General features: G+C 40.2%; 1 protein-coding gene across 1 annotated transcript; it reads left to right on the forward strand.

Moving 5' to 3' along the window:
• Positions 1-10074: 10074 nt before the first annotated feature.
• On the forward strand, positions 10075-12421 carry LOC118704156 (ras GTPase-activating protein-binding protein 1). The gene is given in 1 exon segment (XM_036411546.2): positions 10075-12421. A coding segment is annotated over 1 exon segment (1404 nt). The 5' UTR covers positions 10075-10134; the 3' UTR covers positions 11539-12421.
• Positions 12422-13001: the final 580 nt, after the last annotated feature.

The raw sequence follows: 13001 nt of genomic DNA on the forward strand, positions 1-13001 counted from the left end.
CCTCACCTGGTTGTGGTTCTTTTCCTGGTGGGGTGACTCAAACTTTCATTCCTGAAAGGTCCTGCCAGAATTGGGTTTTGTACTTTTCCATTGACTTTAATCACATGGTATGGAAGTACTAAGTACTTCAAATTGAAAAAAAGAAAAGGAGTAGCAGTTTTTAGCAATAGTAAGGTCAATGGTATGGCCTTGTGGGTTAGTGGTAAAGTAGTGTGGAAAGCCTAATATAAATCATGTGTTCCAGACAAAATCTTATCTGTAGCAGCAGCCTGTTATCCCTTTGGTAATTATGATCAATCACCCAAGCCACTAGAGCAGGTGTCGGCAACCTACGGCTCCAGAGCCGCATGCAGCTTTTTGGAAGCTTCATCGCGGCTCTGACAACTTGCAAACCTGTGTGAAAATGAAGGTAACGTCTTACAGCCCTGATGTGCTGACACTGTGCACTGAGGTTCAGGAGCAAAAATCCCATTAACCAGGTAATTTAAATATTTTAATTAGCTATTAATTTGCAAAAATATATTTTACATTGTTAAGTGAAAAAGTCCTTTTTTTCTTCAGATTGACAGCTAACTGCATGCCGGTATATAGCATTAAGGTAAGAAACAATATATGCAGTGTTATATTTGTTTTAAATGTCGCAATGGTTTTGCGGCTCCCAGGTTTTTTTTTTTTTCCTTCGGAAATGGGTCCAAGTGGCTCTTTATGTCTTAAAGGTTGCAGACCCCTGGACTAGAGTAACCCCTTTCTTTGCCTGTTCATTTATGGGTAGAAGGATCCCAAAGTGATCAGGAGGCAGTCTTAACTTCTAGTTCAAGGGAATCATTGTGTCTCCTGGTGTAAGCTTTCCTCCTTTTGGAACAAAGACTTCTAGATTATCAGAGTTTAAGGTCATCGAGATAGGAAGTAAAAATCTTGCAAATAGTTCATTAGGGTAATAGTGAGTAGAACCATGGGAGAAATAGCACCATATGAAATAGCGCCATATATTGGAAGCTTATTAGGAGCATATACAGCATCTTGAAGAACTTTTATCCAGTACTACAGAATTGTTGGGAGCCATCAGAGTTGAGACAAGCAACTCTGTCTTAAGAAAATACAACTCCATCTTAGAATTAAGTTCCTTCTAGCAGAAGTTATGCGGTGCCCTGTGGGTTTGGCCAGAAGCTAAAGATTAACCTGAGGCTTAGCACATCTTGCTCCGGAGGATCTCTGCAACGTCCCCTTCCTGATCCTCCCCCATAGCTAGCCCAGGCCTTGGAATGTTACACCGCCCTGGAGTTAGCCAATCCTGTGTTGCCAGATACCTTACCACCTTGTCACTCAGTGCCTAAACCAATTATACACTGTCAAAGACCCCGCTGCATAGGCAACCCTGCTCCCCTTTGTTCCTGCTGTATATATACTGCCATTCCAAAAATAAAGTTTGAGGCTTGATCAGAATTTTGTCTTGCCTCCATTTCTCTGTGCCCCTGTCCCTTCTTTTCATCCTCTACAGGTCCTACCTCTCCCCACATTGTTGTGCCCCGAGGGTCGGGGCACAGAATATTGCTGCTTAACTGTCACTGTCACTGAGTCTTCAAATAGCAATTCCACCTTTCTATCAAGACACCTGTTTTGAAATTATGAGGAAATAAGACCACTGAATTCTATGAACATGGGTCTACTGCCATATTTAAGTTCTGTGAAGTTAGTTTAAATATATATAAAATCTTGCAAATAGTTCATTAGGGTAATCAATATATAATTGATTTTTTTACAGAGAGGAAGGGAGAGAGAGTTAGAAAAAACATTGATGAGAGAGAGTCATTGATCATCTGCCTCTTGCATGTCCCCTACTGGGGATGTGCCCGCAACCAAGGTACATGCCCTTGACTGGAATCGAACCTGGGACCTTTCAGTCCACAGGCTGACGCTCTATCCACTGAGCCAATCCAGTTTTGGCTGAAGTTAGTTTTTTGGTTAGAAGCAATGTTGTGTGAAATACCATGACTATGTTTGGATAAGGATTCTGTAATTCTATGTATGGAAATTTGGGCAGACGCACTACATGCAGGGAAGTAAAGTCCATATCTAGAGTGTGTGTTTATATTAGTAAGAATAAAATGCTGCCCCTTCCATGACAGAAGCAATCCACTGTAATCAACCTGCAATCAGGTAGTTGCCTCACTACCTTAGAGAATGGTGCTATATGAAAGATTTGGTGTTGGTTTCTGTTGCTGGCAGTTGGACATTCAAAAGTCTTGCTCACCCCATGGATAATCTTCATCTCTGCCACCATGGTCCCTATGTTCATGAGTCCATTCATTAATGACAAGAGTAGATGGAGAAGGAGAAACCAAGATGATGGCCTAGGTAAGCACCTAAACTGCTGCCTCGCACAACAATTTCAAAACAACAACTAAAAGACAGAACAGACATCATCCAGAACCACAGGAAAGCTGGCTGAGTGGAAATTCTATAACAAGAAGGAAAGAGAAAAGCTCATGGATCAGCGGAGCTGCAAAGTGCTGAGGTACAGAGACACATGCGCAGAGAGGAAGGGTGGCCGAGTGCCTGGCTGGCGGGAGGGGAAAGGGAGCCCCCAACTGCACTGAACCCCAGTTCCGACTGAACTGAACCACAATTCCTGCCAAAACCCCGTGGACCCAGGCTCATATGGGTGGAGTCTGGACTGTAGGGAAAAGCACAGGGATACTCAGAGACTCGGAGACTCAGGAGAGCCGCGGAGGACAGGGGTCTGGAGACACGCTCGTGCATCAGTGCACACAGAGAGGTCTGACTGCAGAGGTTGCCACAGGCTTTCAGTGGAAGGGAGTCAGAAGCTCCTGAGTGCACTGAATCCCAGTTCCTGCTTCACTGAAACCCAGTTCCGGGTGAGCCCCTAGGGGACCCACACTCTTACAGGGGGAGTCTGGACTGTTAGGTGGAAACTCAGGGGAGCTGCGGAAGGTAGAGGTCTGGAGGTGCATGCACAGGGAAAGGCTGATGGGAAGCCAAGACTGTCTGATCATCCCCGAGATTCCGCCCCACAGAGGCTTTTGCAATTTTGTAATTCTGGTCCTATAAGGCTGTCTCCAATACAGAAGGTCTCCTGGTGTAGACACAGCTGATACAGCCAATTGGCCTGGAGGTCAATTCCTCCCAGTGATACCAACAGCAATCAAGACTTAACTACAACAAGGCTGTACACACAGTCCACAAAGGGAGCACCAAGAGTGTCCACTTCAGGTAACTGGGGAGGCTGACCCACTGGGCAATATAGGAAACCTAGCACACAAAGCTATCCTACCAACTCAGAAAAGCAGTGAAAATGCAGAGGCAAAGAAACAGACCACAAATGAAAGAAATGGAGGAGAACAAACTGGATATAGAGTTCAAGACCACGGTTATAAGGTTTTTCCAGAATTTCCTAGAAAAGGCCAATAAATTTAGTGAGACCCTTCAGGATATGAAAAATGACCAACTAGAAATTAAACATACACTGACTGAAATAAAAAATATTATTGAGACCCAACAGCAGACTAGAGGAACACAAGAATCAAGTCAAAGTTTTGAAATACAAAGAAGCAAAAAACACTCAACTGGAAAAGCAAAAAGAAAAATGAATCCAAAAAGTTGAAGGTAGTGTAAGAAGAATCTGGGACAACTTCAAGTGTACCAACATCAGAATTATAAGGGTGCCAGAAGAAGAGAGAGAGCAAGATACTGAAAACCTATTTGAAGTAATAATAACTGAAAACTTCCCCCACCTGGTGAAAGAAATAGACTTACAAGTCCAGGAAGTGCACAAAACCCCAAACAAAAGAAATCCAAAGAGGACCACACCAAGACACATCATAATGAAAATGCCAAGAGCAAAAGACAAAGAGAGAATATTAAAAGCAGAAAAAGAAAAAACAGTTAATTACCTACAAGGGAGTACCCCATAGGATTGTCAGCTGATTTCTCAACAGAAACTTGCAGAACAGACGGGAGTGGCAAGAAATATTCAAAGTGATGAATAACAAGAACCTACAACCATGATCACTCTACCCAGCAAAGTTATCATTCAGAATGGAAGGTCAGATAAAGAGCTTCACAGGAAAGAAAAAGCTAAAGGAGTTCAACACCACCAAACCAGTATTATATGAAATGCTGAAAAGTATTCTTTAAGAAGAGGAAGAAAAAAAAAGTAAAGATAAGAATTATGAACAACAAATACATATCTATCAACAAGTGAACCTAAAAATCGAGTGAATTAAAAATCTGAGGAATAGAATAAACTGGTGTATATAATAAAATCAGGCGCATAGATAATTATCAGGGGTAAAGGGGTGTGGGGATGCCGGAAGAGACTGGACTAAAATCGTACACCTATGGATGAGGACAGTGGTGGGGGGGAGGTAAGAGAAGAGGGTGGGGTGGGAACTGGGTGGAGAGGAGCTATGGGGGGGAAGAAGTATAAACAATTGTAATAATCTGAACAATAAAGACTTATTAAATTAAAAAAAAGAGTAGATGGAGAAAGCATCTATAACTGTTATCCATAGAACAGGTATTCATAACCACTTGACTATTAAATCCTCCTCTGCTGAGGTCATCCTTTAATGAGCATTCACATAGGACATAAATATTTTCACATTCTTTACTCATTCAGTGAGTTCTAATTACATACCTCTTTCCCAGACCTCATTGTTAACATTTTCTGATCATGTTCTATCCACACAAACCAGTGGTCACACACACCCTGTGAATCTCTACAGACTCTTACCTCTGGCCTTTTATACTTTCCAGACAAAATTAATATCTAGGTGCATTGTTCAAGTTCTGTATACTAAAAAGACTTCTTTTTATCAGGGATCTCCCAGAAAGAGCCTGATGTGCCACACCACTTTTTGGTGGTGCCTACAGAACCATCTGAAAACTAAGCCTAGGTTTTTTTCTTCCCCAGTCAGCTGATTGTGTGTAATGCTCAATGAGACCATCGGTGTGGCTGAGAGAAGATAATGTAGAAGAGGCAGGGATCACGGGCATTTGACTCTCTTCCTCATGCAATATACTTGAACTTTCAGGTACTCAAATATATCACTTTTTATCTCAAGCCCAATCCAATAAATATCACTTTCTTTTGCTAATGGAATGCTATCTGTGCAAACTTTATGGCTTTGTGGGTCATACAGCACCCAGTTCATGGTGTGGAGTTCCAACTGCATAATAATGTGGTGGCTTATGTTAAACGTCCAGTCTCTACTGAGGGCCAGTAACAAGCCAAAAACTATTTCTCAATATGAGGGAAGTTATCTTCAAAGGATGGTAAGGTTTAATCCCAAGGAACTGCACTGTGCTTCACCTACAGGGGTCTGCCAAAAGTTTGGAACAGCATCTCTTTCTGCCACTGACAGAACATATGGTTCTGCTAGAACATATGGCCCAAGTAGCAGAACAGCTTGCCTGGCAGCCTGGACCTATTGTAGAGCCTTTCCTTGTTCTGGGTGTCATTCAAAACTGGCATTTTTTTGGGCCACTTGATAAATGAACTGTAGTAGCACACCCAAATGAGGTGTATGTTGCCTCCAAAATCCACTAGGATTTTGTGACTTTTTTGGGTAGTAGTATGAGCCAGATGCAATAACTTATCTTTTATTTTAGAACTGATGTCTTGACATCCTCCAACCACCGGACCACTAGAAATTTTACTGAGGTTGAAGACCTCTGAATGTTGTGGGATTTATTTCATATCCTCTTCTACAAAATATCTTATCAATTTGTTTAGAGTAGTTGCTATTTCTTCCCCACCAGGTCTAGTCAGCATAGTTTCATCAATGTTAGAGACTACCATGATATCTTCTGGAGGGAAAAGGCAAAAAAGTCTCTTGTGTATAATGGGCTAGAAAGTTGATTTACCCTAGAGGTAGGACAGTGAGGTCATATTGCTGGCCTTGCCAGCTGAAATCAAATTACTTCTGGTAGTCTTTACCAATAGGCATAGAGGGGGAAAACATTTACCAGATCAATAGCTACATAGCAGGTATGAGGGGAGGTCTTAAATTGCTCAAGCAATGAAATCACACTTGGAAAAGCAACTGCAATTAGAGTCACACCTGATTGATTTCACTGTCATTACTAAGATTTAATTTTCTTTTCCATAGGCCAAATAGGCCAGTTGAATGTGGATGAGGTAGAAATCATGACCCCTGCATTTTTCATATTCTTGATGGTGGCACTAATCTTTTTAATCCTTCCAGAATTGCAGTATTATTTTTGCTTTCTTGTTTTTGGTCTTTTCTACCATAATAGCCAACTGGCACTGTAACTGAGTGCCAAAGGTTAGGGAACTAATATAGAGATTCTGCCAGCTGTGGAATATCTGTTCTAAATATACATTCTGAAAATGTGAGAGAATTGATCTAAAACAACTTTAATCACCTGACCTCCGCCAGCCATTTGTTTGATCCTTAGTCCATGATCACTGGTCTAGCATCTTGATATTTTGACTTACCAGGAATTAGTGTCAGTTCAGAACTAGTATCCAGTGATTCCCCAGAAGTCTTATTATTTCCCTTTCTCTAATGCACAATCGTAAGTTTCTTACTAGAAACTTGAAGAATTCTGAAATTTGCTTCCATAGTAATATGGAAGCTGGAGGAGCCATTTTACTCTTGGTCTCTGCCAATGACTAGTTGATGAAGTAGAGTGTAGTGTGAAATAAGAAGAGAATATATGTCAAGAACTGTGAAGTGTCTGAGATTTTTATCTTGCATCATATGAGTTAACCTTCCATAGTTTCATAGACAATGAAAGTTTCCTGGGTCAGAGACAAAGAGCTTTATTACAGTAATGGCAGTAGCCAGAGTATTATTATTTTCTTATGCTTGTTCCCTGAGCTCCAATTAGCAATGCAAAGAAGTCCAGGTATTACCCGCACATGCAGTGCATAGCATTACAGGTGAGGAGCTTTCAGCTTAGGGAATCTAAATCTTTTATAATAGACATTAAGCATGGTTGTCCTTTATTCCAGAGAGAGACATTTTTTTTATTATACCAGACTATCAGTACACTTGATCTGGATGCTTTCTATATCTCCCAAGGCTGTTCACTGTACAAATATCCTTAAAAAGATAGGAACAAAAGTAGTCAGTGCCTCTGCTTATAAGAGATGCAGAAACACAAAGAATCATGGAGAATTTTCTCCCAATAAGAAGGCTAGGAAAGAAACTTGGATTTGGAGATGAAGCTATTACAGAGCCAGGGAAGAATCAGGATATTGTAAAATTAAAAGTAGAATAGAATTTCAAGAATTTGGGTGTGCTAGTTATATTAAAGGAATAGCAGTGTGATAAATTCTTTTGGTGTCTTCCCTTGATGTTTCAACAATTTGAAAAGCCATATCTCAACAACTGGTTCCCTGCTCAACATACAAATGCACCTGAGAGATCTGCACACTAAAACATCTAAAGGTGGGCAAGTGGAGCAAAAGGGGGATGTGAAAAGGGAGTGGGATTGAGAGAAAAAGCATGGAACACAACAGCTGGGAGCTCATGGCAGGGCTCAGCCAGGAGAGGAGAGGAATCTGGTTGTCATTGATTCCCCCATCAACTAGGAAGTACAGAGAGACTCGGTGGGCACTCCTGCAGGAGTGAGCAGCACTAGCTCTGGCTGAACAAAGAGATCTGTGTAAGAACACAGCTTGGGAAAGTGTCTGTGGTTGTCTGGTGGTCAGCATTTCAGACAGAGAAACACAGCCACAAAGCCTGGCCAACTCCCCTTAACCTCTCAGAGACTGCCTCTCTTTGTTTTGGAGTTAGGTTGTGGACCACATAAACTGTGAGCCCAAGGGCTAGTACTGCAGAATCACATTTCTCCCCAAGCAAAAAGTGCACTTTGTGGCTTGCTAGTGGTCAGGATTTGGGGGGGGGGGGGGGGAAGGGGCAGGGGGAAATGTGTGTACCCCAGCAGAAGACTGCAGTTGTCATTACCAGAAGGGCAAAACAACTCAGAAGCTGGAGGGATCCCCCAGTCCACATCCACCCTGACATGCATTGCAGCTTCACTGATAGAGGCTGTGAGAGACAGTATTGGGATCTCACAGAGTTAAAAATAAATAAATAAATAAATAAATAAATAAATAAATAAATAAATAAAAATTGTGATGTAGCACCATCTACTGGAAAAGAATAAAAAGACCTGTTCATGTTAATCTACTAGAAAATGACATTCACACATTGATGCCTAGACAAAAATGGAATCTACCAAATACTACAAATAACCAAGATAGGAAGACAGCTGGAAAGAAAATGAAAAATATCCAGAAAACAAACTTAAAAACACGAAAATGCGTGATATAAGTTACAGAGAATTCAAGATTACAGTTTTGAAAATACTCAACGAGAAGCAAGAAAATACAGAAAAGACAGACAAATAATTTATCAAGCTCAGAAAAGAACTTAATGAACAAAATTAGTACTTCATCAAAGAGACTGAAACTTTCTAAAACGGTGGTCACCAACCTTTTGGACCTCAAAGACTACCAGTGGTCAGTGGACCACCGTTTGGTAGCTGTTGTTCTAAAAGAACCAAACAGAAATCATGGAGATGAAGAATTCAATAAAAACGATGAAGAATAAACTAGTGAGGCATAGGAATTAGAGCAACCAAGTGGAGGAAAGGATCAGTGATATTGGATATAGAAATCTAGAACTGATGCAGAGGGGAGAGACTTGACCATACCAAAAAAAAAAAAAAAAAAAAAAAAAGATCTCAATGAGAACTATGAGACTAGACTCCACCAGAAAAAGTAATGTGTGAATAATATGCATACAAGAAGAAGAAAGGGAGAAAGGCATGGAAGGCTGTTCAAACAAATAGTGGATGAGAACTTCCCAAACCTATGGAAATAAATAGATATTGAATCCAAGAAGAAAATAGAACACCTAGTTAACTCAATCCAAGAGGCCTCTCCAAGGCATGTTTGTTGTATTAAAACTGACAATAATGGCCCTAGCTGGTTTGGCTCAGTGGATAGAGTGTCGGCCCATGGACTGAAGTGTCCCTGGTTCGAGTCCTGTCAAGGGCACGTGCCCCCATTACAGACTTGATCCAAAACTGAGACAGTTAGCATAGAAAAAGAGGAAACAGAGAAAAGAAGTATGGAATACCACCAAACAAAAACAACACACTGAAACACAAAGGAAAAGTACCAATGGAGGCAGATGGCTACCAGAAAACAAAAGATAAAATGGCTGTAGGAGATACTCAATCATCAATAATTGCCATAAATGTAAATGGACTGAATTAACCAATAAAAAGGCACAGAGTAGCAGGGTGGATTAAAAAACAAAACCCAAGCATATGCTACCTTCAAGTCACACAAATAAGCAGCAAAGACAAAGGTAGATTCAAAGTGAAAGGGTGGAAAATGATTCTCTAAGCAAATACCGTCCACAGAAGAGCTGGTGTAGTCATACTTATGTCTGACAAAATAAATTTCAGAATAACAAAGGTAAAAAGAGAAAAAGATGGACATTTTATAATAATAAATGTAAGACTACATCAAGAAGACATATACATCTTAATATATATGCACCCAATCAGGGAACACTAAAATATATAAAGCAACTAATGGGAGAAAGAGATCAAGGGAACTAAAGGGAGAAGGAGATTAAGATGCAATCATAGTTAAAGACCTTAATACTCCACACTTCATTGACAGTTCTAGATGGATCAACCAAACAGAAAAGCAATAAAAAAAAAATCAGCCTAGACCAAATGGACATATTGACATTTATAGAACCTTTCATCCCAGAACATCAGATTATACATCCTTCTCCAATGCACATGAAACATTCTCAAGGATAGATCAAATGTTGGATCACAAAACTAGCTTCAACAAATTTAAGAAGATTGAAATTTTACCAAGCATATTCTCAAATCACAATGCTTTGCAATTATAAATCAACGGCAGAAAGGAAGTTAAGAAACCCACAAATATGTGGAGATTAAACAACATACTACTAAAAAATGCCTGGGTCAAAGGAGAAATAAAAGGTGAGATCAGGGACACAGCTGCGTGAGGGCTTTTTCTCATTCCTCGGAGCAGTGGAGCAAAGCTAGTTTCTCTCTATCTCAGCCGCGCAGGTTGAATTGACCAAAGCAATGGTTATGGAGAAGCCTAGTCCCCTGCTGATCGGGCGGGAATTCGTGAGACAGTATTACACACTGCTGAACCAGGCCCCAGACATGCTGCACAGGTTTTATGGAAAGAGCTCTTCTTATGTCCACGGGGGATTGGATTCAAATGGAAAGCCAGCAGATGCAGTCTATGGACAGAAAGAAATCCATAGGAAAGTGATGGCACAAAACGTCACCAATTGCTACACTAAGATTTGCCATGTTGATGCTCATGCCACTTTGCATGATGGTGTGGTGGTCCAGGTGATGGGATTGCTCTCCAATAACAACCAGGCTTTGAGGAGATTCATGCAGACATTTGTCCTTACTCCTGAGGGCTCTGTTGCAAATAAGTTCTACATTCACAATGATATCTTCAGATACCAAGATGAGGTCTTTGGTGGCTTTGTCACTGAACCTCAGGAGGAATCTGAGGAAGAAGTAGAGGAACCTGAAGAAAGACAGCAAACACCAGAAGTGGTACCTAATGATGGTGGAACTTTCTATGATCAGACTGTCAGCAATGACTTGGATGAACATTTAGAGGAACCTGTTGCTGAACTTGATCCTGATCCTGATCCTGAACCAGAACCGGAGCAAGAACCTGTATCTGAAATCCAAGAGGAGAAGTGTGAGCCAGCATTGGAGGAAACTGCTCCTGAGGATGCTCAGAAGAGTTCTTCCCCAGCACCCACAGACATCGCTCAGACAGTGCAGGAAGACTTGAGGACATTTTCCTGGGCATCTGTGACCAGTAAGAACCTTCCACCCAGTGGTGCTGTTCCAGTTACTGGGATATCACCTCATGTTGTTAAAGTACCAGTTTCACAGCCTCGCCCAGAGTCTAAGCCTGAATCTCAGATTCCACCGCAGAGGCCTGAGAGGGATCAAAGAGTTTGAGAACAACGAATAAATATTCCTTCCCAGACGGGACCTAGACCAATCCGTGAGGCTGGTGAGCATGGTGATGTTGAACCCCGAAGAATCGTGAGACACCCTGACAGTCACCAACTCTTCATTGGCAATCTGCCTCATGAGGTCGACAAATCAGAGTTTAAAGATTTCTTTCAAAATTATGGGAATGTGGTGGAACTACACATTAACAGTGGTGGGAAATTACCCAATTTTGGTTTCGTTGTGTTCGATGATTCTGAGCCTGTCCAAAAGGTTCTTAGCAACAGGCCCATCATATTCAGGGGTGAAGTCCATCTGAATGTGGAAGAGAAGAAGAATCGAGCTGCCCGGGAAGGAAACTGTCAAAATAACCGCCTGCAGGGACCTGGAGGCCCTCGAGGTGGGCTGGGTGGTGGAATGAGAGACCGTCCCCGTGGAGGCATGGTGCAGAAACCAGGATTTGGAGTGGGAAGGGGAATTGCTCCAAGGCAGTGAATTGCTCTTCATGCAGCAGTACAAACCCTGTTCCCGCAGAATGGTGATTTCTTCAACCATCCTTTGGTATCTTGCAGTATGACCCTGGTCTCTTACAAACTGCTTATATTTGTACAATTTTACTTTTTGTGTTAATGGTGTGTGTTCCCTCCCTTTCTCTTTTCTCTCCTCACCTTTTATTCCTTCACTTCCGATTTTGTGGAATATTTTAGAAAAATTGGATTTTTAAAGAAGAAAAGAAAAGAAAAAAAAGACTGAATTTCCTTGCTTTACTTTTCATATACAGACTGGTTTTTTTATTTTTTTATTTTAAACAGCTATTTCCCCAAAAGAATGTGTCGCTTATTACTGACATTTGGTATGTTTCATTCATGGGATATTTTTACTTATTTTCTACATGTTTCAAAAACCTTTGAGAAATACAGGATTTGATAAACATTTTGAAGGAAGGAAAACCCCCAAAATTGTTTCTTTAGAGAGTCATGACTACCTTCTGGTGTGGAGAAACTGCCATTGGAAAATTTGACAATTTTGATTCTCGCTGATATGGATAAAAACTGAATAAAAGATGTTAGTGAAGTTTTTTCTTTTGATATGTGATCACAAAACAATTATAAAATCCACTCTTTTTCCTGTTGAAATTTAAATTGTGAGATAGGTTTTAAATGTCTAGAATGTAACTGGTGTGCTTTTCTTAAATTATTAGGGGTTATTTTGAAGTAGAATTTATTTTCATGTTTAATTTGTATTTGTTAAACAAACAAACAAAAAAGACAACACCCTCCCCACCACAATCCGAGTAACACAAAACCAGGGCAAAACTGTTTTGCCTTCTATTTATCTTTGATTCCGGTCTTGGCAATTGTTGAAAGAAAAATAATAATAATAAGCAAATCTAGATTAAAAAATAATAAAAAATAAAAATAAAAGGTGAGATCAAAAGATATATAAAGACAAATGAGAATGACGGGATGATCTATCAAAACTTCTGGGATGCAGCAAAAGCAGTAATAAAAGGGACATTTATATCATTACTGGCCTATCTCAAGAGAAATCCCAAGTTAATGACTTAACATTATATCTTAATGTATTAGTAAAAGAACACAACAACCCAAAATCATCAGAAGAAAGGAAATAATAAAAATTAAAGAACTGAATGAAATAAAGAACAAAATTAATACACAAAAATTAATATAACAAAGAGCTGGTTCTCTGAAAAGATTAACAAAATTGAAATCCCCTTGGGTAGACTCATTAAGGAAAAAAGAGAAAATTTCAATCTTCTTGAATTTGTTGAGGCTAGTTTTGTTATCCAACATATGGTCTATTCTTGAGAATATTTCATGTACATTGGAAAAGACAAAATCAAAAATGAAAGAAGTGAAATGATCACAGATATAGATATACAAAGGATCATATTGTTAGAGACTTCCTGAACAATCAAACAATGCAGGAGGAGAGTT

This window comes from Pipistrellus kuhlii, unplaced genomic scaffold (assembly GCF_014108245.1).
Source record: "Pipistrellus kuhlii isolate mPipKuh1 unplaced genomic scaffold, mPipKuh1.p scaffold_m20_p_40, whole genome shotgun sequence".
NCBI classification, from domain to species: domain Eukaryota; kingdom Metazoa; phylum Chordata; class Mammalia; order Chiroptera; family Vespertilionidae; genus Pipistrellus; species Pipistrellus kuhlii.